A 22,695-nucleotide genomic window follows, 5' to 3' on the forward strand; every position below is an offset into this window, starting at 1 on the left:
TTGATACCTGTTTTATGAAAATACTTAGTATGCTTAGTCCTGCTTATTAGATAAGTTTTCAAATGAGAAAGTTTGAAGGGTTGTTGTGGAATACTTTTAAGGTCAATAATGTTCAACTTGAGACCGGTCGGTGGACTTGCTTTAAGAATGGAGTCTTAAAGTAGTGTCTCCAACTGTGTCGATTAAGGACCGTACCGTTGATTGGCCTGTTGTGATTGAGACCTTTGAGTACAGCCCACATGCGGCGGTAAGCCTTACCTATAGCTATTCCGATACTTGAGAACGGCTAACCGCGTACTGGGAGTGGAAAGATGGCGAGAGTAGCGTGTACCCACCTTACGGATCTGAGATGACCGGGAAACATCTAGATTGGCTGTAGGATGGTGGTGTACTGTACTCTCGGGTGACGCTGGACCCGTTCTTGTATGGGAGGATCTATAGAAAAGGTTGACGTATGCAAGATTAAGTTCTACATATGTCGTGTGGTACTGAATCCCCAGCTGGGTTTAATCGATTCGAATCGCCGTGTTTCCTCGGTTATGGAGCCTCAATCCTCACCCCATCATCGTAGTAATAAGTGAATCTTTGGTATAAGAAAGAGATGGTTTGCTTATGAAAGTTGGATAATGATCTTGGCTAGTTATAAGTGATAATTTTGAGTTAAAACTTGAAAGTAGGCTTTACTCTTAGTAAGCTTTTATGCAAAAGAAATACTTGATCTTGATAAAGCTTTACCTTGAATCCCTATAGCCTGCATACCTGAGTCTTCATCTCTTTTATAGTCGGTTAAGTCTTGTGGAGTACTTTTGTACTCAGGGTTTCTTAACCCATGTTGCAGGTGAGTCTTTTGATAATCCTTTTGATGGTCATGGTTATTTTACTCTTGTGGAGGAGAGTGATGATGATGAACCTGATGTGTGACCTTGGGCAAGTAAAAACTTGTTGTGTGATCTATGGTTTATGTAATATAAAGTTCCGAAGCTTTTATGTATCAAATACTTATGGTTTGTAAACTTTGAACTTAAGTTTCAATCTATGTTATGTAACCTTTCCGCTTTTACTCTGATTCCTCTTATCTATGAAATGTTGTAATACTGTGATGCTTGATGAGGGAATTCCTGAAAAGGAAGTTACGTGGATGATTCGGGTTTCCCGAGGACACCCGACAGACTTCTTGAGTCATTTGGAACTCGTGCACGCTGATCAGAAGTCTTTGAGACAATGATGGGTGCATGTGGGCCACTTAATTCAGGAGGTTCTGCCACAACTAGACACCTTATTCTTTTAGCATGTGTCTGTTAAGGAACTTTAAACTTCACCACAGCACATGCTACAACCAGGACGTTTTGTTGAAAAAAAAACCCTACTCTCAAATCATGGATTTATTGTTTTGTTTTCATAGATTTCTAGAAACGGTGGTGGCCAATTGGCGATGGCAACGATATCGGTGTGACACTGGCGGTGACCAAAAAGCTAAGTGACCTTGTTTCTTTGCTGTTTAATTTTGAAGATCAAATTTTAGATTTTTTTTTTGTGATGAGATTATTTTTCCTTTCAAACATTTATGAGAAAGTTGCAAAACCATTTTTTTGGGAGTTTTTTGTTGTACTATTGGAGATGCTCTTTATAGACTGCTTTTTTTCTTAGAGATCTCGAAGGCCGCGGCAGAAAGCTCCTACATTTATAGACTGTTTGGTTGACTTCTAATTTTTGTCCAATCAAAACCATGACAAATCAGAATCAAAGCTTGTCAATATTAAAGTAAAAATGCATTTAACATGTTTGTAATATTAAAGCTAGAGGTTAGCCAAACATTGTCTTAGGCCTTGATTGGCTTCTAGATTTGGGTCATACATAGCTCTGGAAAATTTTGGATCTAAAGATGCAGTCATGTTAAGAGTCTGTTTAGTTCCCCATTTTGGGTTTTGGCCCACCATTTCGTAGAATGAAACTAAGCACCATCCAAAAGTTTAGCAAAATGGTTGCCATTTTACATTCTGAATTTTGGCTTCAAGAGTCAAAAAAACCCTTAAAAGAGTAGCTGAAACGACCTAGATTTGCCCACGAAGGGGAAAATCCACAGATTCGAATTATAATGTGATAATTCAAAAATTGAGCCATCACATTATCATATATCAGCTGTTATCATAGTCATACATCGTGGAAAACTAAGATTACAACACATTCACTTTACAACTCTTGGTCAACAACCTATTTATAGCATTATTCTAGCGAAAACACACGCGGGTCTTTATCAGAGTCGATGTAGCGCGTCAGCGGTGAAGGCTCCTCCTTCACGAGTAATCATCGAGTCGGCGTATTTGATCAGCGGGCGTAGCCTTCATCTCCGAACCAAACTTGAGCGCAGGAACGAGACCACCTAATCCTTCTATTCTCCATAGTTATCATCATAGACCGCGTTCAAAACCTGCTAAACAACTTTCAGTACGATTTGTACTGGCCACTGGCTCCCACCCTATGCTTTTGCGTAAGCCTTGTGGTAAGTGGAATGCAAATGGTAGATCAAAAGGCCTATATATATGGCTGTAGTCTTTCCTATGCAAGTTCATCAATATTTAATAATAATAATTCATCAGGTTTTATTCCATCTCATCCACACATCCATCCATCCATCCCATCCACACATCTCACCACACTCTCACTCTCTAGGCGGCAAGTACGACTCCCGCTCGTGCCTTGCCTCAACGGCCAACGCCGGATCCAACACAAACCCAGGGAAAGGTAGAAAGGACTCCTCTCACTAGTCAAGTGAAGCTGTACTTAGGAAAGGTCCATAGCCGACGAATCGGCATATGTATCGATCGATCAACCAAACTCTGCAGAGGTTTACACTAACCACAAGATCACCATCATCGACGGTGGCCCCCGTCTAGGCTGATTCCGAGCTGCCTCCCAACTAAATACGATGCCACCCTACCACTCAGAACTGGGGCCATACCGGAGTACCACCGGCATGCTGAGACTGTGAGGCGTAGTACCGGGCCCCAAAGGTCACTACGCTGTCTTAGGAGGGTGTGGGTCCTCATGCTCGTACCTCCCTACACTATCCGCTAACAACCTAGTAGTAGTGGCACCGCACTAGCTGGTCGTACATCCGTCCCGCACCATAATAAGGCGAGTGGCGTGTAAGGATTCCTAAGACCCGGTCCACAGAACATCTCAGTCCTTAGGGTGACCAAACAGGACATCTTCACGAGGGGCCAACCGATGCCCCGCTCGTCGGGGCATCCGGCTACCCCGTGCTAAACAGCACCTCCCATCCCGGCGCTTCGTCCCACGAAGACACTCCACTCCGGGACCTCTCCCTGTCACATGTACCCGCCACAGGTAACTCTCATGGAGAACGCCCAGGTAGCGTCCTCCGGCAAGACTTGTCCCAAGACTCGTCGTAGATCCTGCTCGGTCGACTCAACCCTCACCACACACCCAAGACACACGCCAAGATCTCCCCAAATCCATTACCATCTCGTTATCCACTTATTGGCACCACGTGCCTTATCCACTCACATCCAATCTCCCACATTGCATCACATCACAGATATAATGCGTAGTAGAAGCAGTAGCAAGTAGTATGCAAGCATCTAACCTAACAGCGGGTGTGCGGGGTTTATAGGTTGCAACAAGGCAATGGCTCACAAGCATTTCTACCATGCATCCTATCTCAGTTCATTTGCATAAAAGTAAAGCGCTAGCATCTACATTATTGCATGTCTAATAGGATTCTACGAGGTTGGGTGGGACGTGGCACCTGTTGAATGTCATTTCCAAGATCCTCAGTTCACTTGTAGTTGTACTCCTCCAAGGCCTTTCTTCTATCCGCATGTCCTTCCTTCAACCGGTTCCGATCCGATCAACGCTAACCGTAGCAACTACCTCGTAAACGTCAAACAAGGCGAAACAATCAGACCACTAGACCTAGAAAGACCGCGAAGAAGGCGACAGAACACTGAAGAACAACTACACTAAAAGAGCACCGAAAGGAAGACGGCTTAGCCCTCTCGGCGGATGTCCGGTCCCTGGGCTAAAGAAATGGGAATGGTTGTTCACTAAGTACAAGCTGGAGTCTTGGCCTAGCCGGTACTTCCCGGGTCAACTGAGTCAACCTGTACGGCTTTAATAAATGGCTTAGACTCTAACTCATTCTAAGCAAACACCGGGCGATGCGGTTGTCATCGCGGGAACTAGGGAAATGCCCGGGTCTAGGTGGCATAAGCATACGAGACAGATAAGATAATCGTGCGAGAAAAATAGTGAAAGCCCGATGGTCATGGCGAGGCAAACTCGCGTCCATGAGCTTCACCTAACAAGTTGGCTTCCGACTGTCCCACAAAGGTTGTCCCCTAATTCGTATCCCACTAGACAAGAGCATGAAGGTCTCGAATGGTGCGGGTAAGAACCGCTTCGATAACGACATCGAGTCCCCGATGACCATGTCCGAGGGACGGAAATAGGAGCTAACGAGCGTAGCGTGACGAAGTCAACTAAACACGGGGAAATGAGTTATGCTCGGCATCGCGATCACGGCGGGACGTACCCACGATCGAAATGATCAAACATACTACGATTTCCCTAACCGGCTCGACGGCACGGTCCACAGTCAACGACAAAACTCACAAAGAATCACGACTCAACCATCATCAACACAAAGACACTGCGACAACTCGGAGCAGCACATTTCCAATAGCACAAGAGATAGAAATGGATCGATATATAAATAAATAGACCGGCGCGAAGGCACGAGACAGGCATAAAATAGATAGATCATGGATCGACAAGTATGCGCAAGGATAGATGATAACATGGTAAAGGTTTTTGTCGACAGAGATTCAAAAGGTTCGACCTTGCAGCTGACGGGCTTCGGGTCACGATCGCGGCGGTTCGGAGAGCGCAGCTGTTGTACTTCGGGTGCAGCGAGGTGGTGGTTATGCTTGGTTGCGCGGCTTCGTCATTGGCCGGTGCTCGGCAAGATGTAGCAAGGCGATCATCGGCTCAAGGTGGCTCCAGCGTTGCGGCTTCCGTGGAAAGGTGCAGCAGGTCCGGGGCCTCCCTGTGACAGTGGTAGAACACGGCACGAAGGCCGGTCTCAGGTAGGAGCACATCGACAAAGTGAAAAGGGATGGCTTGGGGTTTCGGTTACTCACTGGCGACAGCAAGGAGCCCCGTGTGAGGTGGTACCGCTGCTGCACGTTCTGGCTCGGTGGAGGGAGGTGTTCGCGATCACCATGGGCGTGGTGACCGCGGCAAGCTCGGCATCGAGGGCTTCGGCAGCGTCAGTGCTGGGCGGCTCTGTCTCGGTGCGTGGCCGGGGCGAGGTCGGTGCCCAAGGTGCCGGCTTGGACCACGAGCTCGGCGCGGCAGGGGCTTGGCGATGAGGACCTGGGGTCGCTGCTGGTGCGGTCGCAGGGTGAGGTCGCAGGGCCTTGACGTCGTGCTCGCGGTTCGCTGCTGCTCGGCGCTTGGTGTCGGGGTCGCGGGCGAGGGCGCACGGCGTCGCGGGGCTTGCTGTCGACACCGGCGCGGTCGGCTCGGTGGCGGGGTCGCGGGCGAGGGCGCCGTTGTTCCGGGCAGCGGGCTCGACGTCGTCGGGCGAGGCCGTGGCGCAGCAAAGACGTGGACGCGTCGAGGCTCGACGCCGGGCTCGGTGAGGCCGTAGGCGACGTCGCGGGGTCGGGGCTCGGCGCGGCGAGGGCGAAGCTTGACGCGGTGACCATGGCGAGGACGGGGACGCGTCGGGGCGAGGTCGCAGCCACGGTCGCCGGGGCTCGGCGCGGCGAGGGTGGCACCGAGGGCGCGGCTGATGGCGACGTGCGCGCGTCGGCCTAGGACTCGGAGCAGGGGCGTGGCTGAGGCGCGGGCGACGTCGTGGCCGCGGTTCTGCTGCGGCTCGGCGGCTCGGCATCGCGGCAGGGGCGTCGAGGTCGCCGGGCGAGGGCGCGGAGCTCCTGCTGGGGCTTGGCGCGCGGTTCTGGGGAGGGAGACGGCGGCGGCTGGGGATGAAGCAGGGAGCGGCGGCGCTGGGTGGAGGGAGCAGAGGAGAAGGGAGAGGTGGCGGCTGCTGCTGCTTTATAGGTGCCGTGAGCTAGGGTTTCGGGGTGGCCGTCCATCCTCGGCGTCCGTGCCGTGGGCGGGCCGCGTGGCGCGAATCCAGGAGGGGCACGGGCATCGGGGCGCTGGGGCGCGGGTGCGGCCTTGCCCACCCTGGGCGGTGGCGGCGGCTCTGCGCTCCAGGGTAGGGGAGGGGCGCAGGGGGCGCTGCCTGGGCCTTGGGACGGTGGGGAGGGGAGCGAGCTGGGCCGATGGGGAGGGAGCGCGAGGCGGGCCGAGGAGAGGAGGCAGGGAGCTGGGCCGCGAGGCTGGGTGGCGAGCTGGGCCACAGTGCCGCCGTGGGCTGGAATGAGAGGGAGAAAGAAAAGAGTTGGAGCCCAAGGAAAGAAGATTTCCTATTTATAGATAAAGAAATTTGGGATTAGGTTCAAAGGATTTTTAAAGAGGGGATTGAGAGGGGAATTTCGGGAAGAGTTCAAAAGAATTCAAAGGAGTTGAGACGTACTCCAACAGAAAGATTGAGAAGGAATTCGCTTCGCCTTTGAGATAGGCTCAACGGAGATTCGGAAAAACTTTGCTACGGATTTGCGCACTCCAAAAAGGAACTCAAAACCCTATACATGACCCAACTCAAAACGACTCTCGAATAGAAGCACTCGTCTACAATCAAATCTACATGAATGCGACGATTTGTTAGCAGGTTAGGATCGTGTTAGATCTAAAAACTATATGCTTCACACAATTACAGGAAAATTTTTAAAAAGCTCGTATTTTTGGTTTACGTAAAAATCTGGGATGTTACAGTAGCTTCATGTATTTTGGACCCTAAAAATTTTGTTATTTTAGATGGAACTAAACACATCCATAAAAAAAATTGGCATTTTGTTCATCATTTCAAAGTACTTATTATTTTATATTTTCCATTCCACGGGAAACTAAACACACTATATTTGCATGAGTCGTTTTATTTGGATTAGATTTCATTTTTGTAATCAGTATTCGATGGAATAAAAATGTTTAAACCGTGTCGGAGCTACAGCTGTAGTTACGTGCTGATCTGAGCCGTTCGGAACCAACCAACGGTCGCGGCAAATTGTCGTGACTGTTTGCTGCGGCCTTGTCGGAACACTAGCCTCACCGCTCGCTCAGCGGCCGCCGCGGCAGTTTCTGCTGGTGCTGGCTCTCGTCCGCCGCAGTCTCCGCTGGCTGCGGCTTCACGGACGCTCCCTGTCCTCCTCCTCCTCCTCCTCCTCCTTCCTGATCGAACCCGCTTTATCTCCGTCAGCCGGACTCGCCGAATTCTCCAAACCCTAGCGCCAAAATCCCCACTCCGGTAGCCGCAATCGGAGCCGGATTCTCTCGGTTTCCGGCTGGCGCCGGTATCGCGTGCGTCTGCGCATGATGCAGCGAGCGCGCTCATGAACTCGATGGACGAAATCAACCTGCTTCGGCAGGCGCAGCGGCAGCATCAGCACCACCTCATGGTGCGCGGCATCGGCGAGGAGATCGACCTCGAGATCGGCCCCGGCGACGACCCCTCGTTCTCCGGGGCTTCCTTAGTTGCCGTCACGTCCACGCACGACGCCGTCGTCCACGCCGACGACCACAAGAGCCTCCTCATCCCGTGTTCTCAGACCGGCGCGGCGGACGGGCTGGCGCCGCAGCAGCAGCACCTGGCGCAGGGGGAGGAAGAGCATGACGGGATGCTCAGGCAGCCGTCGGGGCACACCAAGAAGAAGAAGAAGGTGGTGAAGAAATGGCGGGAGGAGTGGGCGGACACCTACAAGTGGGCCTACGTCGCCGTGCACGACAACACCACCAGGATCTTCTGCTCGGTGTGCAAGGAGTACGGCCGGAAGCACCGCCGGAATCCATATGGCAACGAGGGAAGCAGGAATATGCAGATGAGTGCGCTTGAGGAGCACAACAATAGCTTGTTGCATAAGGAGGCGCTCCGGTTGCAGATGGCCTCCAAGGAGAAGTTGCAGCCTCCTGAGATCGAGAGGCCGGTCTATGTCAAAGGTTGGTGTTGTCGGCTTGTTGACCCAGCTTCCACAGTTATACTCAAGTTTCACCTTGGAACAGATGTAAGGACTAGGCAATGTGTAATAAATTTTGTTTCTAAAATTAGTGTATTATTTGGATATTCCAGGAAATATATTTACATTCAGTTTTAATTGTGTATTGCTGCATTGTGAGAAGTAGATAACATGGTTTTCAAGATATCACATGTTTTATTCTGTTCTGTGTTAGTGTGTAGCATATTCATGTCACAAGGAAATTCTATAACTAAATTTCCAATTGAAGAGACAATGCTAATATGACCATATCTGTTACTTCATCCTGTGCTACTGGTACATAGTTGGCAAGTGCTTCGTGTTGTACTAGAAAATCAACATAGCATGAAGCAGACATTCCAGTTTTATTTTCTTTTTGGAGTGGAATTACCAGTTCACCTTGAAGTTATTGTTATTTATATATTCCAGTTTTATTTTCTTCTTGGAGCCGAATTACCAGTTCGCCTTGAAGTTACTGTTATTTATAACTATATATGATATGTGATGTTATCATCTGTGCTTTCACTTTCTTTATGCCCTTTATCCCAGTGTGCTCCGTTTTCTATCAAACCAAAACGACTGTATGATATTATATCCCTTGCAATGATCCAACAACTCTGACATATGACCTTGCTCATTTTTTTATCTGCATTTTGGAATTGTCTATTCCAGCTTTATCGAAAACAGCGGCGTCAATACTTGAATGTGTTCTAAGGAGGGATCCCCATGAAGCTGAATATATACAGTCCATCCAGGAGGTGGTTCATTCCTTAGAACCTGTTTTGGTGAAGAATACCCAGTAATTCTTCAAATCTCCCTCCATCCCTTTGAAATAATATGCCTAAACCTTCAGTATAACATAGTTTTATTTGACAATGTTTCAGATATATTCAAATTTTGGAGCGTTTGTTGGAACCTGAGAGATGCTTTATTTTCAGAGTGCCATGGATTGATGACAGAGGTGAAGCACATGTCAATAGAGGTTTCCGTGTGCAATTCAGTCAGGCGTTAGGTCCATGCAGGGGCGGTCTTCGATTTCACCCATCCATGAGCTTAAGTGTGGCAAAGTTTCTGGCCTTTGAACATGTAATACTATACTTGTCTAAAATTCACTTTCATGCTACAACACATAAGCTATTTGTTTTTCCCTTGTTTACAAGAAAGACATTGCCATAGTTTGAGGTACCACTCTAGGTGAACTATGAAGTGCATTTGTGATGCTAATAACTTGCAGCCTTCGCTTAGCCACATCTGATTTTGATTCCATGGGTGTGATTTGCTTAATGGATGCATTTTTTATGTTTACGTTGCTTTGTGGCAGAACTTTAACATGCTATCCCATCATTGTCTTTCTTCCATGCAGACTTTGAAGAATGCTTTGTCACTATATAAACTTGGAGGTGCTGCTGGAGGAAGCGATTTTGATCCAAAGGGTAAAAGTGATAATGAGGTGTGTGTACCGTATTTTGATTCCTCAGGACAATAACGTTTTTTGCTGCGTGTAAATCTCAAAACCTTGTCCTGTTAGATAATGCGCTTTTGCCAAAGTTTCATGGATGAGCTGTATAGATATTTGGGCCCTGACCAGGTACCTCCCAGTTAAACATGATACTCAGTTATTGGAGTTATTCATCTCTATATTAGTTAAATGAATCATTGACTATTCTTAGTCTCTATTAGTATTTCAGACATCGATCTTTTGGTCCAGGATTTTCCCGCTGAAGATATTGGTGTTGGTCCAAGGGAAATGGGTTACCTTTTTGGGCAGTATAGACGTCTTTCTGGTCATTTTCAGGTAGAGTGCTGGTTCTGAATTCCATCATATCCAGAATTTAGATTATGGGAAATCGTGGATACATCCTCAGTGTAGGGTGTGGGGGGTTATGAGGTTATTTGTTTAGTTTCTGCTTCGACTTCTTTGTTCATCAGTTCTCTCTTGTCTGTAGATTTCAACTGTCGTGCTTATGCAGGGAAATTTTACAGGACCTAAAATTTTCTGGTCAGGGTCAAGTTTTCGAACAGAAGCTACTGGATACGGGCTGGTAAAATGCTACTTTAATTTTTCGTTTGGCTGGAGATAGTGTGTTTTGTGGGTGCCATAGTTATTTATTTCACAAATCACAAGTAATATTTCTGTTGCATGTGTTGACTGGACCATTGTCCATGTTCAAAGTGAAACACCATATGAAACCATTCTGTCCATGCAGGTGTTTTTTGCGCGTATTTTACTTGCTGAAATGAACAAAGAGCTTAAAGGATTAAGGTTTCTTACAGAGATCCATTGAGTTTTTCTTCGTTATAATTTAGCCTTTGTTAGTTTCATACTACACAATGTTTTCTGCAGATGTGTGATCAGTGGTTCTGGAAAGATAGCAATGCATGTTTTGGAAAAACTTTTGCCTTGTGGAGCCATTCCTGTTACTGTCTCAGGTATACAGACTCAAAGGTTTCTTTGGACTGATTACACAGGATACATGGTTTGGAATAGCATCAATATTATTATTTGCATCAGATGTTCCTTGAATTAGGTGGATTTATCATGTCTTTTGTCATTGGGTTGCTATATGTGCATACCACACATGGTGCCACGTCTACCACAACACGAGTCTCCTCGTGAGTTGGGTGTGCGTCCATTCGGCACGGATTTATCATGTCTCATGTCTACTCATATGTGTTTGCCACTTTTCCTATCCTTGACATACAATTTCACATCATTAACATGTAGAAGTTAACAATGCTGGTATACTATTTCAAAATAGAAATACAGGTCTATATACAAGTATTCTTCCGATAGGTTTTTGTGCTTGCTAGCTTTCCTTGAATTGCACTATAAGTGTTAAAGGTTTGAATTTGTCGTAGGAATATTTATTGCTTGCCAAATCGTTAGGTAGATTTTAAGCATACCTACTATAGAAAAATAGTCGTGTTAAGATAACTATAACATTTTTAATGAAGGGCTGATTGTTATACTGTTTCAGATTCAAAGGGATATTTGTTAGATGAAGATGGATTCGATTATATGAAATATTCACTTCTAAGGGATATTAAGGCTCAGCAAAAGAGCCTCAAGTGGGTACATGCCTTTCCCTTATTTTTAGATTATACATGTTGAGTTTTTTAGATATCTTTCTCCATTTATTCAAACAGGGAGTACTTGAAATCATATCCACATGCCAAGTATATTGATGATGCAAAACCATGGAGCGAGCAGTGTGATGTTGCATTCCCTTGTGCATCACATAATGAGATTGACCAAGGGGAGGCCGTTGCGATCATCAACTCTGGTTGTCGTGTTCTTGTCGAATGTATGGAGTTTTGAATTTTTGCATTTCAATTTTTAGTTTCTGTTTTAAATTTTTATATTTATCATATGCTGATTAAAATATGTTGCCAACTGCAGGTTCAAATATGCCATGCACTGTTCAAGCTGTTGATATCCTAAGAAAGGCAAAAGTTATTGTTGCTCCAGCAAAGGCAACTGCTGCTGGTGGGGTAATGCACGGCTTGACTGCTCTTACAAATCCATTCACATGTCCTGGTGTAAGATGATAGTAGAACAATTTTGTAGCTTCTTTTAGCATAAAAAATTTAAGATCGCCATTTTACATGTCTATCATTGCTGCACATTTCACTTCGTACGACTTTGATGACAAGTATTTGTAGGCTGAAGTCATTATATATCTGTATATACTATCTATGGAGCTTGAGACTGTTATGTGTTTTCTCCGTTATCACAATTTATGCTTGTTTCTTGAAATAACAGGTAGCACTTGGAGAGCTTGAATTGAATCCAGAGTTTAATTTGATGCAGTTGTCAGTGGAGGATTTTGAGAATAAAATTCAAGTAAAGTCTGCTGCTCCTGACTACTGCCATTGGCATTTTTTCCCTTCTGCTTCCCAGTTGTGATTCCTTCTGAGTTCTCTTTTTTTTTCTGTTGGATTTAAGCAGGATGCAATAAAGCAAACATATGAAAGGTCGATCAAAGCTGCTCAAGATTACGGGATCATGAAAGAGAGCCCTGAGTTTGTTTTCTTGTGCTTTGAAAAATCAGATGATGCTTTCACTTGGTTTCAGTCGAGAAGCTGACCCCCCTGTCTCTCCATGCAGGTCTTTGGTCCATGGCGCGAACATTTGTGCTTTCCTTAATATTGCGCAAGCCATGGCTGACCAGGGATGTGTTTAGTTAGGCCTTTGATTCTGTCAAGAAGCTTCAACTGGAGCTTCCTGCAACTGCGAGGAGGAAAAAAAAATCTTCTGATGACTAGAAGTGTTTCGATGCTTAAACCTTGAGTAGTGCTGCACAAATCATGAAGCGCTACAAAACAGGGAGTAACTGGGATTCATTCACCCTTGTTTATGCTAGAAATGTGTACAACTAAGGTGCCGGAAAGAAAGCCAGTTTTGTGGTTCAATTAAGAAGAGCTGAGGATGTAGATCACCGGAGTATCATCCATTGTTATGTACGTAAATGTCAATGGAAGGTTGATAGGAAGCAACTCATTTGCATGCAAAGCCTATAGTCGCACCAACATCTTTAACACCAAATTGATTTCATTAAATTTCCTATAAAATATGTTCTGATAGTGTATTTATTTGAACTTATAAATTTAATATATTTTTCTAAACACCTTTAAAATAGAGAAGATTGGCATATAGGATGAAAAAAAGTTAAAAGTGACACAATTTGGAACGGAGGGGAGGGACTAGCATTATTAGATCTACCACTGACACGATTTATGTATCATTACATTCCCATGTCCATCAAATACACGAAGGCTAGTACTTTGGGTATTTTTTGCCCCGCATGCTTCTCAGGAACCAGGGTCCGCAAATTTGAGAGATCTTTAAATTTTTTAGAGATTGGAGTTTTGAATATCTTTCCATAAATTACTATAAAGTTTTGTCCCAAGCATGCAACATGCTCCACAAGGCAAAACACACATGTAATAGCCGATCAAAAATACAGTAAATTATACAGCCAAGTATTAGGCAGCTTGATCTTCTAATTCCTTCAGCTTATATATTAATGAGCCCACAGCCACTTGATAGAGCTTGAAAGCATCCATTCAGATACAACCAAATGATGAGAAGCATCACAAAATAGTGGGCTCTAGAGCTACACTTGCAACATATAACCACATTTGGCTTCCTAAGGTAAAGCTGTGCCCGAAAAGGTACTTTGTTTGGCCTCGAAGGTTAAGCTGTTGACTTCCCTGATTGTTCGGCTAAGTAATGCTCAAGCATGTCCTCTTCATCGTCTGTAACAAATTAGGGCAACATGTATTGTAAGATAGGTTGCACTGGCAAAGTACATCTAATGTCATAAACAAAGAGTTTTCCAGAAGTTTTACCTTCAAAATCCTCATCAAATTCAATGTCTTCCTCCTCTTCTTCATCTTCATCAGCAACTGTGCTTGCTCCTTTCTGAAAAGATGGTTTCATGTAAAGTAAAACTTAAAAGACATGTACGTAGATCCAACACACACATGGATTCATGTGAATAACTGAATGAAAGTGCATCCAAACAAGCCTTAAGAGAAAGGGTTTTATTATCTGGGATAACGAACCACTGCATGCCTTCCACTTTCAAAATACTGCCGTCCTGTGAGTTTCTTTTCCTTTGGGGCTGTAAGAGCTGAATCTGGCATAAGTCTGCATGCCCAGAAAATGCAAAAGATCATCTAAGCACACATTTGGTTACTTATATAATATATGGGAATCAAACACCATTATATGGCAGATGTCACAAGTAAACAAGAGATTCCATGTGATCATCGAGAAAAACTTAATATGTAAACAAATAGGAAGTTTACTTAGCACGCTGTAAGGCCAGCTCAGCTTCAAAACGTTCTCTCCAAGCCAGAAAGCTCTCCACAGTAACAGCTTCACCATGTGGTATAATAACCTAGCATGCAGACCAAATACTTTTCATCAGTTATAAATTATACTTAAAGGGAAATAATCCATGATAGCATGATACAATATGTAACTTTGAAATTTGATTGCGTAAGTGGCTCAGTAGGACACAACCAAATGACCAATCAAGCACTAAATTCCAAAAATGCAGCATCCAGCAGGACTCTAAACAAAACCACCAAAAGGTGGTCTCAGATTGAGAAACCAACCATACCAGAACAAGCATGGATTAATTTCACGAACTACAGATAATTCAAAGTCTTTTTTCTTTCTTTTTTTTCTTTCTTTTTTAGTTTCTGCGGGGTACGTCTCCACTTCCTAGAGCTGAACCCAGTTCCTACAGTTCACAGAAAGGAAATGCAGAACAGACAAGTGAATAGGTGTATACCTCCTCTTCTTCCGCTTCAGTTTCTTCAGGTTCCTCATCACCACCATTCTGACCATACTTCTCACTTAGCCACTCTTTGGCTGATGAAACAAGAGTGTAGACCATAGCCATGCCAAGATTCTCTGTTGCCTAAATGATGGGATACTCAACAGAATAAAATGTGACATGTCAGGTGACTGATAAGTGATAATGTGAGGAACTCACAAGTCACAACCAATTAGAAACTTCTAACATGCTCTGGTCACTGATAAGACTTGAATTAATTCACATGACCTTTCTACAAGTTCTCTGCTATATAAGACTATAAAATACTAATTGTCCATGCTTTTTTGGTTCAATGCGGATTATTTTAGCTAAAAAAGAATTGTTTCACACTTTCACTTTCGCACAGTTAAACATTTATAGCTATGTCGGATTGACGCCAAACTTGGAGTTGGGTATTTTGCATACCTCTTGCTCAAGCTTTTCCTTCAGGGATGTAAGATCATGTGGTTTAATCCCTCGTACACTGCACGGATATGTTCCGATCCAATGCAAGAATTAGACAATCAGCATTCAGAACACATCTTATGCCGAAATAACCATGAACCGAAACCAAGACTAGAATTTAATGGCAGAACCTTTTTACATTCAGTAGCGGAGGTTCATCAGGGTACTTCTCAGTGTGCGCAAAAATCAGGGCCAGTTGAACTGCAAATTAAAGCCAGAAAGCAATCCAGTATATGCATGATGTTCTAGAACATTGAGAGTCGATTGATAATCACAATCATATATGTGCATATCTACAATTTTAGTTTTACCTGGGACATAAGCTGACTCATCAAAATCATCATCCTGCCAGTAGTAGTAAAAAGAAAATCAGTGTTTTTTTAGGAAATCAGTAGCATATTTGGAAAATAAACATCAAAAGAGCCTAATTCAATTCACTCTGAACTCCCTAAAGATTAAATGCACAGCTCTCAACCTTGCCACATTCCTCACTGGAACACATGGAGTTCTAACAAAGTGCAGCCATATCACACACTCACGCTGCAGTCGGTTAGAAGTTACCTGAGGAGAGAGTAGGATCTGGAAGCACCGGGCGGTGGTGGCGATCCCACTCTCACTTGGGTCGATCTCTGCATCAGCACCAACACACAACGTAACAACGATCAGATTTGGACAAGAAATTGGAATCCACAGCATGAGTCCCCAAAACAAAAAAGCTTGGTGGAAGCAGTAAAACCCTTGATGTCGTCCATGAGGATGGCCTGCAGCGCCTCCACCTCCATATCCTGCTCCTGCTCGTAGTCTTCCCGCGCCGCCCATCGCAACCATACACACACAAGCAAAGACGCGGTTAGCAGCAAGAGCAAAGCGGAGGAAGGAAGGAAAAAGGGGCTTCAGGATTTGGTTCGTACCGGCCATGATCGGTGCTGCTGGTGCCGACGCTGCTTGCTGCACTTCGGCTTCCTACGGGGAAGGCGAGGACAGGACCTCTGCGGCGGCGCGGTGGAAGATTTGAGATAGGCGGGCGCACGGCGGCGGCTGCGTGCGTCGCCGGAGGAGGGGAGGTGCGAGTCGGAAGAGGAAGGAACTAGGATGGCTCGCTCTCGCTCCACTGTGGATGGGCCAGTCCACTAATGGGCCCAGGCCCACAAAACTGGCAGTCCACTAATGGGCCCAGCCCAGTGACAGGTGCTTACCTAGCGTGCATCTCCCCCGACCAGCGTATCGCTCGCTGCCACGCGCGACGCGCCGCCATCGCATTCTCCCTCCCGTTGTTTCGCCGACACTCCTTGCCCGCCTAGAGCGAACAGCCGGCGCTGAGCTGCTTCTACGGCAAAAGCGGCCGGTGCTGGGGATCGTCTCCGGAAAAAGCAGCCGGCGCTGGGCCTCTTCTCCTGCAGAAAGCGAACCGGCGGCGAGGCCCTTCTCCAGCAGAAAGCGAACCGGCGGCGAGGCCCATCTACAGGCTACAGCAAAGAAACGACCGGCGGTGAGCCTGTTCTCTAGGAAGTAAGATCTAATCATCCAAATCCCCGCTGCTATCCCTTCTTTTCTTGTATGCTTCTTTGGCAAAAAGCAACCCCAGACATCCCCGCATTTCGTCATTCCCTGCTTCATCTCGGTGGCCATGGTGATCTGCAGTCCCCTTCTTTGTTTAACATCTGATCTTGCTTTTCTCTCTCCCTCTTCATCCATCCAGAACGTAGAATCATGTCGGAAAGTGGAGAAAATACAGATGAATTGCTGAATTAGGTTGTTACATAAGTTATATACTAAACTCTCCCAAATTTCTATTTGTCGATCTTATTGAACTTACTGTTACTTTGTTATTCTATAAATGGTTATTAGTGTATTAAAATATACTGCTATGTTCCGTATCATTTTTTTACAATATCATAACCGCATGTCCTATACTTATTGTATATCCGTATCTGGGCAACATAGCTCAGAACCTCATCAGTTTGGTTGGGTGTGGGCAAGAGGGGGAGGGTGGAGGCAGAGGTGGTTGTAGGAGGTATGTCCTTTGGTAGGCATTGGGGGGCTTCCACTGTGAGAGAGAAGATCATTGGCCTCATGGCATGATGGGCCGGACATCAAGGTCGATGCTGTCGTCTGGGTGTGGCGTCGCAACTGGTCTTGGTGAGTGGGACGGATCCTTGGCACCAAAGAGCTGAACAAGTACCACATTGTCCTACTGAGCTCCACTGGCACGCCCATCTAGCTTCTAGGCTGTCGCGATGGCATCATGTCCATACAACCCTATGCCCTTCAAGATTTCAACTTACCTGTCATGTTAATCAGTTAAATTTCCCTACATTCCTGTGTTTTTCCAGTTTTTCAGTGTGCAGATACAATTGGTTCTGGTGATCCATGGCAGATGCTATATTTTCTGGATACTTGCATCCACATCCATACCTTAGAGATGATAAGGGTGTTTGCAAATTAGCTCTAGTGAATTGTTCTTGCTACCCATAGTGGTAGTAGTAAGAGTGGCCTCCCTAGTTGCCTCCATGATGGGAGAGCTATCAGAAGGATCATTTAGGTGATGTGCTTAATGCTTTCTATCTATGCCAATGGGGAAAGGTATTATTAATTTCTTGAAAAATAAGAGGTGTAGATTACAATTTTGTGGAGATGTCAATATCTTACATTAGCATATATGCTCCAAGTGTCGTGTATCTTAGAAATGTGGTGATGCTAAGCAACTGACTATACAAACTGATTTCTAAACTTTATTGGGGTGAAGTTCTTTGATTTGGTAATTTGGTCTTTTCAAGTGTATAAATATTCTGTATTTCAATGTTCAGGTGGATTTTCCCAAAAGCACACTTTTCAAATATTAATGTTTATATCACTTCATATTTAGATGTTCCCCCCTCTTTTCTAGCTAACTGTGAAAATATTTATCTCACTGCTATTTCGAACTTTATCACAGTGATTAGTATAATCTCGAGAAGTCTAAACGCGTGAAGCCATTTTGGTGTGGACAATTTGACGAATGTATAGAAAATGTCAAGGTTGGGCTAGTGTTTAAAAGACGACATATACAATGAAGAGAAATACACTCACAGAGAGAAGGCCATTCTTCATGCCCTTGAAATTGAGAAATCCCAGCAACCACTCAAAGGTAACAATCTCAAAGAGCGCATTTTGTATTCCAGATTTAGCAGCCAGCTCATTTAGTTGAGTATGTAGCTTTGTATTCTTCCTTTTAATCTTGTATTTCATTGTAAATTTTTATATGCAAATCAGTGAAAGTAATACCAAATCTTATGTATTACCCTCTGAACTTCCATAGGAAGCATAGACCAAATATTTAACTGTTCTTTTTGTCAGGGCATTTGAGTACTTGTGGATCTTCTGTATCCATAAAGGATCAGATCTCAAAACCCATTGGTCAAACTACTGAATGTAGTAAGCAGGGCATATCTTATATCTGAGATCGTAGATCCAAGATGGAAATCATTGGCTTTGTCACCCCTATTGGTCCTTTATCTGAAGAAAACCACAAGAGCGATGAGAATTTGGTGCCACTGGAGTGTGAAGGGACAATGGAATGCAATGCACAAGACAATGATGCTGTTGGGTTGGATGCAAGAGTGGAAGGTGTTGTCTGTGAGCCCACTGACCTTCAGAAAAATATACAAGTTTATGATGTTGAGTTGACTGTTCTAGGAAACTACACAGGTCACGGCTTGCCCCTTGATTTCCTTGAGAGTAAAACGACTGGTGAACCCATTAAGGGCTACCCTGTTGATGTGGATGTTTTAGAGGATTGTTCTTCAGCAAGTATTCATGATCACCTCCCAGTGATTAGGAGAATTGGGAAGAAGAGGCTGAGACGCGGACATGATGGAAGATGGATGAAGAGGACCCCACTACGTTTTCCGGCTGTGTCCACAGCTGTGCGTGCCGTGTCCACCGCTGCGCAGACAAAAAAGAACTCAAACGAGGACCCAGTATTTGAGGAATGCTCCCTTCTATTGACTCTAGCTGCGAAAGCCTCCCTGCTGCATACATGAAGACCCCTAGGAGCCGCAGTTGATTCCAGCAGCATGGGAGTATCATATGAGAATGACTGACCATTTTTTTTCTGGTTCATGTGGCTCACCTTTGCCCCTTACACCTGAGGCGAGGTCGACCAGGAGCTGCACTTCTTTGTACTTATGTTCTGCCTCCCCTCTGTGCTCCTGTGCGTTCGGTTTAGTTCAGTTGTGAGGATAAGTTGGGCTATTTATGGTTGTAAGAACATGGAAGATCGAATTTTATTTTAATCTCAGCTGGGTTGCACGATACACAGCTGTTTCGATCTTTTCTGTTGGAAATTAGGGATGTACAGTGCTGTTGACTTTGTTGAGCTCCACATAACTTGGAGCTGATTTAAGAGATCACTCATATAATGAGTTATTTAGTGTAGTTTTGTATGTCTCCCCTACAGTATTAGTTCCTCTGTGTTTTCGTTGCTTGGAACAAACATTGGTCAAACCTTAAAAATTACAACATAAATAACTACCATTACATTATTCAGTTTGAAAACATGATAGTTTAAAATATAACTGTAATTTTATATGCCTGGATTTGTATTCAAAATACTTGTAATATCTATTATGTTTGAAGGATTTTAAATATATATATTCTAGAAAAAAATTAGTGGTTAGAGAATACAAGATTTCTTCATCTGTCCTGAAATATAAGGTATCTAAACATTCAAAATTTGTCCCAAATTATGAAGGATTCTATTTAACCCTCCAACTTAGTTTAAAACGGCAACATTCATATGCGTACTGATCATAAATTCTTGAGTAAAATACACTTGTGGCCCCTAAACTTTATAGAGGGTGTCATCTAGATCCCCAAACTTCTAAAATGCATATCTTGGTCCTTAAACTTGGCACATGGTATGTCATATGTCCAAATGGATCTAGGCTAGACTCGTTAGACCCTAAACTTGGCAGTATGTCATTTAGGTCTCTAAACGTTCACACATATGCATACATAGATTAAAATATATCAAAAATATATATAATAAACATTTCAATAACTAAAATATAAAGAATTAATATGATTAGCCATATTAAAACTAACATTTATATCATTAATAATAATATAATCATATAATGTTACTAGTCACAGTGATAAGTTTTAAATAGTTTAAATTATGCATAGTTTTGTTATACTAAAATTGATATTATTTACATTACTAATTAATCATAAATATAAGTTTTAGATGACTTTACAAGGTCCTTTGTTATTTATGGATACTGATATGTCAGGTATTTGATAATTTTTTTGGAATAAGAACGTGAAATTGGATATAGAAAATTATAGAAATAGTATATGGATGCATCCACTTAGTACCTAGATTAGACGAATGCGGATATGAATATCCATATTGACACTAAGATAAATACAGATACCAGACCTGTGATGTAGCATGGGCCTAGTTCATATATGCGGATGTGAATTTTGAAAGTTTAGAGACCTAGATGACAGAGTCTGCAAGTTTAGGGGCTACTCTTGCATCACTTGTGCCAACGTGGACTGACACATCAGCAAACAGGTCGTATGGATCCGTTTGGACTTGTGACATACCATGTGCCAAGTTTAAGGACTTGGATGTGTATTTTAGGAGCTTGGGGACCTAGATGACCACCACTCTTATTTCTACTAAACTGGGTATATGTCCCCCTAAGAAGAGTAGTTGTCTCACATTCACATGCCAATGCTGGGTCCATTGGATTGCAGGATTTCAAGATGAATATCAGGATCCTAACAACCTTGTTCATTGATAAGAATCCTCGGAAGATGTACCGATAAAATAGTAAAAGATGTTTGGGCTTATTGTTTGAGGGTTTAGTAGTTGATCATTTTCTAGTGAAATCTGATTATTGAGTGGTAGCATTATTAGGTACATTGTAGGAAATGATATCAAGAGTATTTGATGTTAACTAGATTTGTAGGATGTTTGGTTCAAAGAATGGCTCTTGAAAGTACCATGATGCCTAGAGGATTGAAGTAGGCAACTTAAAATCTACTTCAAAATTATGGTCTCTAATTTTCAATTAGTCAAAACATATATAATAAAGTAATATATCTAGACCAATTAAGATTTTGTTAGGTGTGTTTCTATCTCTACCCAAATTGTCAATTCCATTCCGGTGAGCATTCCGGTTTGTTGTTTGGAATGGAATGTTTTGGTGCTAGGCAATACTAGTGTACCGTTCCGGACATAATAAATAATATGTACATTTACATAATTAAATTGGTTTAATACATTGTGTAACAACCCAGAAATTTTAGATTACCAAAAATAGCACCTGAAAATTTTTTCTAAGAATTAACCCATGTTTGGTGAGTTCATGTTAGGAAGACACCCTGTAGTTGCACAAGTAGAGCCTATTCTTTTTGTTGAGCATATGCATCTTTAAATTAAACATGTGATTTGGCTCATTGATTTTATGTGATGTTAATAAAATCAACCACCATTATTTATCTAATAAAATTCTCTCTTGTCGCCAACCCTTGGCATGGAAATCCAATAACCTAGACCTCTAGTGGACTTCCTTTAAGGGTGTACACATGTTTGGCATCTTGTATATATACACATAGAGACCAAGGTGTAGATAGAATTGATTTTGGAAATTAGACAAGGGCTTGTGCTTAAGCTAGAATTTTGGAAGAGGATTCTGGCCTGAGCTCCACATTTGACCCAACTCGCTGCCCCCCCACTTAGCCCAGCCACCACCGCGACCCAACACGCGGCCCAACTCCACACCGCACTCACCCGCGCCTTGCAAGCCCTGAGCCGGCCCAGCTATGCATCGTGGCCCAGATCCTTCACAGCACACAGCCCACCTCTTACTACTGTTACTCTACTGTGCATTATATTTGTGATGTGATGCCTAGTGGATGGTTGTTGGGATCAGATGAGGCACGTGGTGCCATAAAACCTGATAACAGACATGGGGAGATCTTGGCGTGTGTTTTGGATGTATGGTGAGGGTCGAGTCGACCGAGCAGGAATATACGACGAGTCATGGGACAAGTCATGCGGGGAAGTGCTACCTAGGCATTTCCCATGAGAGGTCGGGTACAGGTATCAGGGATAGATCCCGGGGTGGAGTGTCTTTGTGAGATGAAGCCCCAAGATAGAGGTGCTTTTTAGCATAGGGCACTGGATGTTCCATTGAGCAGAGCATCGACTAGCCCCACGAGAAGATGTCTTGTTCAGTCCCCTATGGACTCATGAGTTCTGGAAACCGGTTCATAGGAATCCTTGCACCCTCACTCGCTTTCATGGGAGGGGATGGATGTACGACATTGTTAGTGGATAGTGTAGGGAGGCACGAGCATGGGTCCCACATCCTCTTAAGATAGCGTAGTGACCTTGGGGGCTCGATACTACGTCTCACAGTCTCAGCATGTCGGTGGTACTCCGGCATGGCCTCAGTTCTGAGTGGTAGGGTGGCATCGTGTTTAGTTGGAAGGCAGCCCAATATCAGCCTAGACGAGGTACAACGTCGATGATGGTGATCTTGCGAGTGGTGTAAACCTCTACAGAGTTTCTGGTTGATCAATCTACATATGTCGTTCTTCGGCTATGGACCTTTCCTATGTTTCCACTTCACTTGACTAAAGAGAGGAGTCTTTTCTACCTTCCCCTGAGTTTGTGTTGGATCCAACATTGGCCGCTGAGGCAAGGTATGAGCGGGAGTCATCCTTGCTGCCTAGAGAGCGAGAGTGTGGTGAGATGTGCGTTGGGATGGGAGAATGTGTGG

General features: G+C 44.2%; 4 protein-coding genes across 13 annotated transcripts; 2 read left to right on the forward strand and 2 right to left on the reverse strand.

Moving 5' to 3' along the window:
• On the reverse strand, positions 5,841-7,486 carry LOC110433712 (vegetative cell wall protein gp1-like). The gene is made up of 2 exons (XM_021456228.1): positions 7,144-7,486; positions 5,841-6,409 (listed from the first exon to the last, which is right to left on the reverse strand). Exons 1-2 carry the CDS (start codon positions 7,484-7,486, stop codon positions 5,841-5,843), a joined length of 912 nt encoding a protein of 303 aa, XP_021311903.1.
• LOC8078593 (NADP-specific glutamate dehydrogenase) lies at positions 7,155-12,669 on the forward strand. 5 transcript variants are annotated; one of them, XR_002450656.1, is made up of 15 exons: positions 7,155-8,088; positions 8,796-8,922; positions 9,008-9,209; positions 9,487-9,573; positions 9,652-9,711; positions 9,832-9,918; positions 10,094-10,165; positions 10,331-10,386; positions 10,468-10,553; positions 11,102-11,196; positions 11,271-11,428; positions 11,524-11,615; positions 11,887-11,967; positions 12,073-12,146; positions 12,232-12,669. XR_002450656.1 is itself a non-coding variant. In XM_021455063.1 (15 exons), the coding sequence occupies exons 1-15, from the start codon at positions 7,485-7,487 to the stop codon at positions 12,305-12,307; spliced, it is 1,947 nt and encodes a 648-aa protein (XP_021310738.1). In that variant the 5' UTR covers positions 7,157-7,484; the 3' UTR covers positions 12,308-12,669. The 5 variants fall into 5 exon arrangements, 4 of the variants coding, with proteins under 4 accessions (XP_021310738.1, XP_021310737.1, XP_021310739.1 ...); XM_021455063.1 differs by having other exon boundaries at positions 7,157-8,088; positions 9,062-9,209; positions 11,102-11,192; positions 11,524-11,663; XM_021455062.1 differs by having other exon boundaries at positions 7,158-8,088; positions 11,102-11,192; positions 11,524-11,663.
• LOC8078594 (RWD domain-containing protein 1) lies at positions 12,991-16,046 on the reverse strand. The gene is made up of 11 exons (XM_002457957.2): positions 15,829-16,046; positions 15,654-15,719; positions 15,479-15,546; positions 15,229-15,262; positions 15,049-15,118; positions 14,879-14,936; positions 14,429-14,557; positions 13,938-14,029; positions 13,692-13,776; positions 13,476-13,548; positions 12,991-13,382 (listed from the first exon to the last, which is right to left on the reverse strand). Exons 1-11 carry the CDS (start codon positions 15,833-15,835, stop codon positions 13,321-13,323), a joined length of 744 nt encoding a protein of 247 aa, XP_002458002.1. The 5' UTR covers positions 15,836-16,046; the 3' UTR covers positions 12,991-13,320.
• LOC8075012 lies at positions 16,174-19,333 on the forward strand. Of its 6 annotated transcripts, XM_021455066.1 has the most exons (4): positions 16,174-16,426; positions 16,617-16,669; positions 17,853-18,044; positions 18,254-19,333. In XM_021455066.1, the coding sequence occupies exon 4, from the start codon at positions 18,373-18,375 to the stop codon at positions 18,937-18,939; it is 567 nt and encodes a 188-aa protein (XP_021310741.1). In that variant the 5' UTR covers positions 16,174-16,426; positions 16,617-16,669; positions 17,853-18,044; positions 18,254-18,372; the 3' UTR covers positions 18,940-19,333. The 6 variants fall into 6 exon arrangements, with proteins under 6 accessions (XP_021310741.1, XP_021310740.1, XP_021310743.1 ...); XM_021455065.1 differs by lacking the exon at positions 16,617-16,669; XM_021455068.1 differs by lacking the exon at positions 16,617-16,669 and having other exon boundaries at positions 16,174-16,406.

The sequence above is a fragment of the Sorghum bicolor genome, chromosome 3, assembly GCF_000003195.3.
Source record: "Sorghum bicolor cultivar BTx623 chromosome 3, Sorghum_bicolor_NCBIv3, whole genome shotgun sequence".
In the NCBI taxonomy this organism is placed as follows: Eukaryota; Viridiplantae; Streptophyta; class Magnoliopsida; order Poales; family Poaceae; genus Sorghum; species Sorghum bicolor.

Bases quoted from the DNA above. Each gene is read 5' to 3' on its own strand.
- LOC110433712 (XM_021456228.1), bottom strand. From the start codon at position 7,486: ATGAGCGCGCTCGCTGCATCATGCGCAGACGCACGCGATACCGGCGCC. The intron at 6,410-7,143 runs GTTGGTTCCGAA...CTCTCATTCCAG, and splicing joins ACAATTTGCCGCGACCGTTG to CCCACGGCGGCACTGTGGCC.
- LOC8078594 (XM_002457957.2), bottom strand. The intron at 15,547-15,653 runs GTTTTACTGCTT...GTGCTGATGCAG, and splicing joins CCTCATGGACGACATCAAGG to AGATCGACCCAAGTGAGAGT. The intron at 14,030-14,428 runs GTATACACCTAT...TCTGCATGCTAG, and splicing joins CTGAAGCGGAAGAAGAGGAG to GTTATTATACCACATGGTGA.
- LOC8078593 (XM_021455062.1), top strand. From the start codon at position 7,485: ATGAACTCGATGGACGAAATCAACCTGCTTCGGCAGGCGCAGCGGCAG. The intron at 9,210-9,486 runs GTAATACTATAC...TCTTCCATGCAG, and splicing joins AGTTTCTGGCCTTTGAACAT to ACTTTGAAGAATGCTTTGTC. The intron at 9,919-10,093 runs GTAGAGTGCTGG...GTGCTTATGCAG, and splicing joins GTCTTTCTGGTCATTTTCAG to GGAAATTTTACAGGACCTAA.
- LOC8075012 (XM_021455066.1), top strand. From the start codon at position 18,373: ATGGAAATCATTGGCTTTGTCACCCCTATTGGTCCTTTATCTGAAGAA.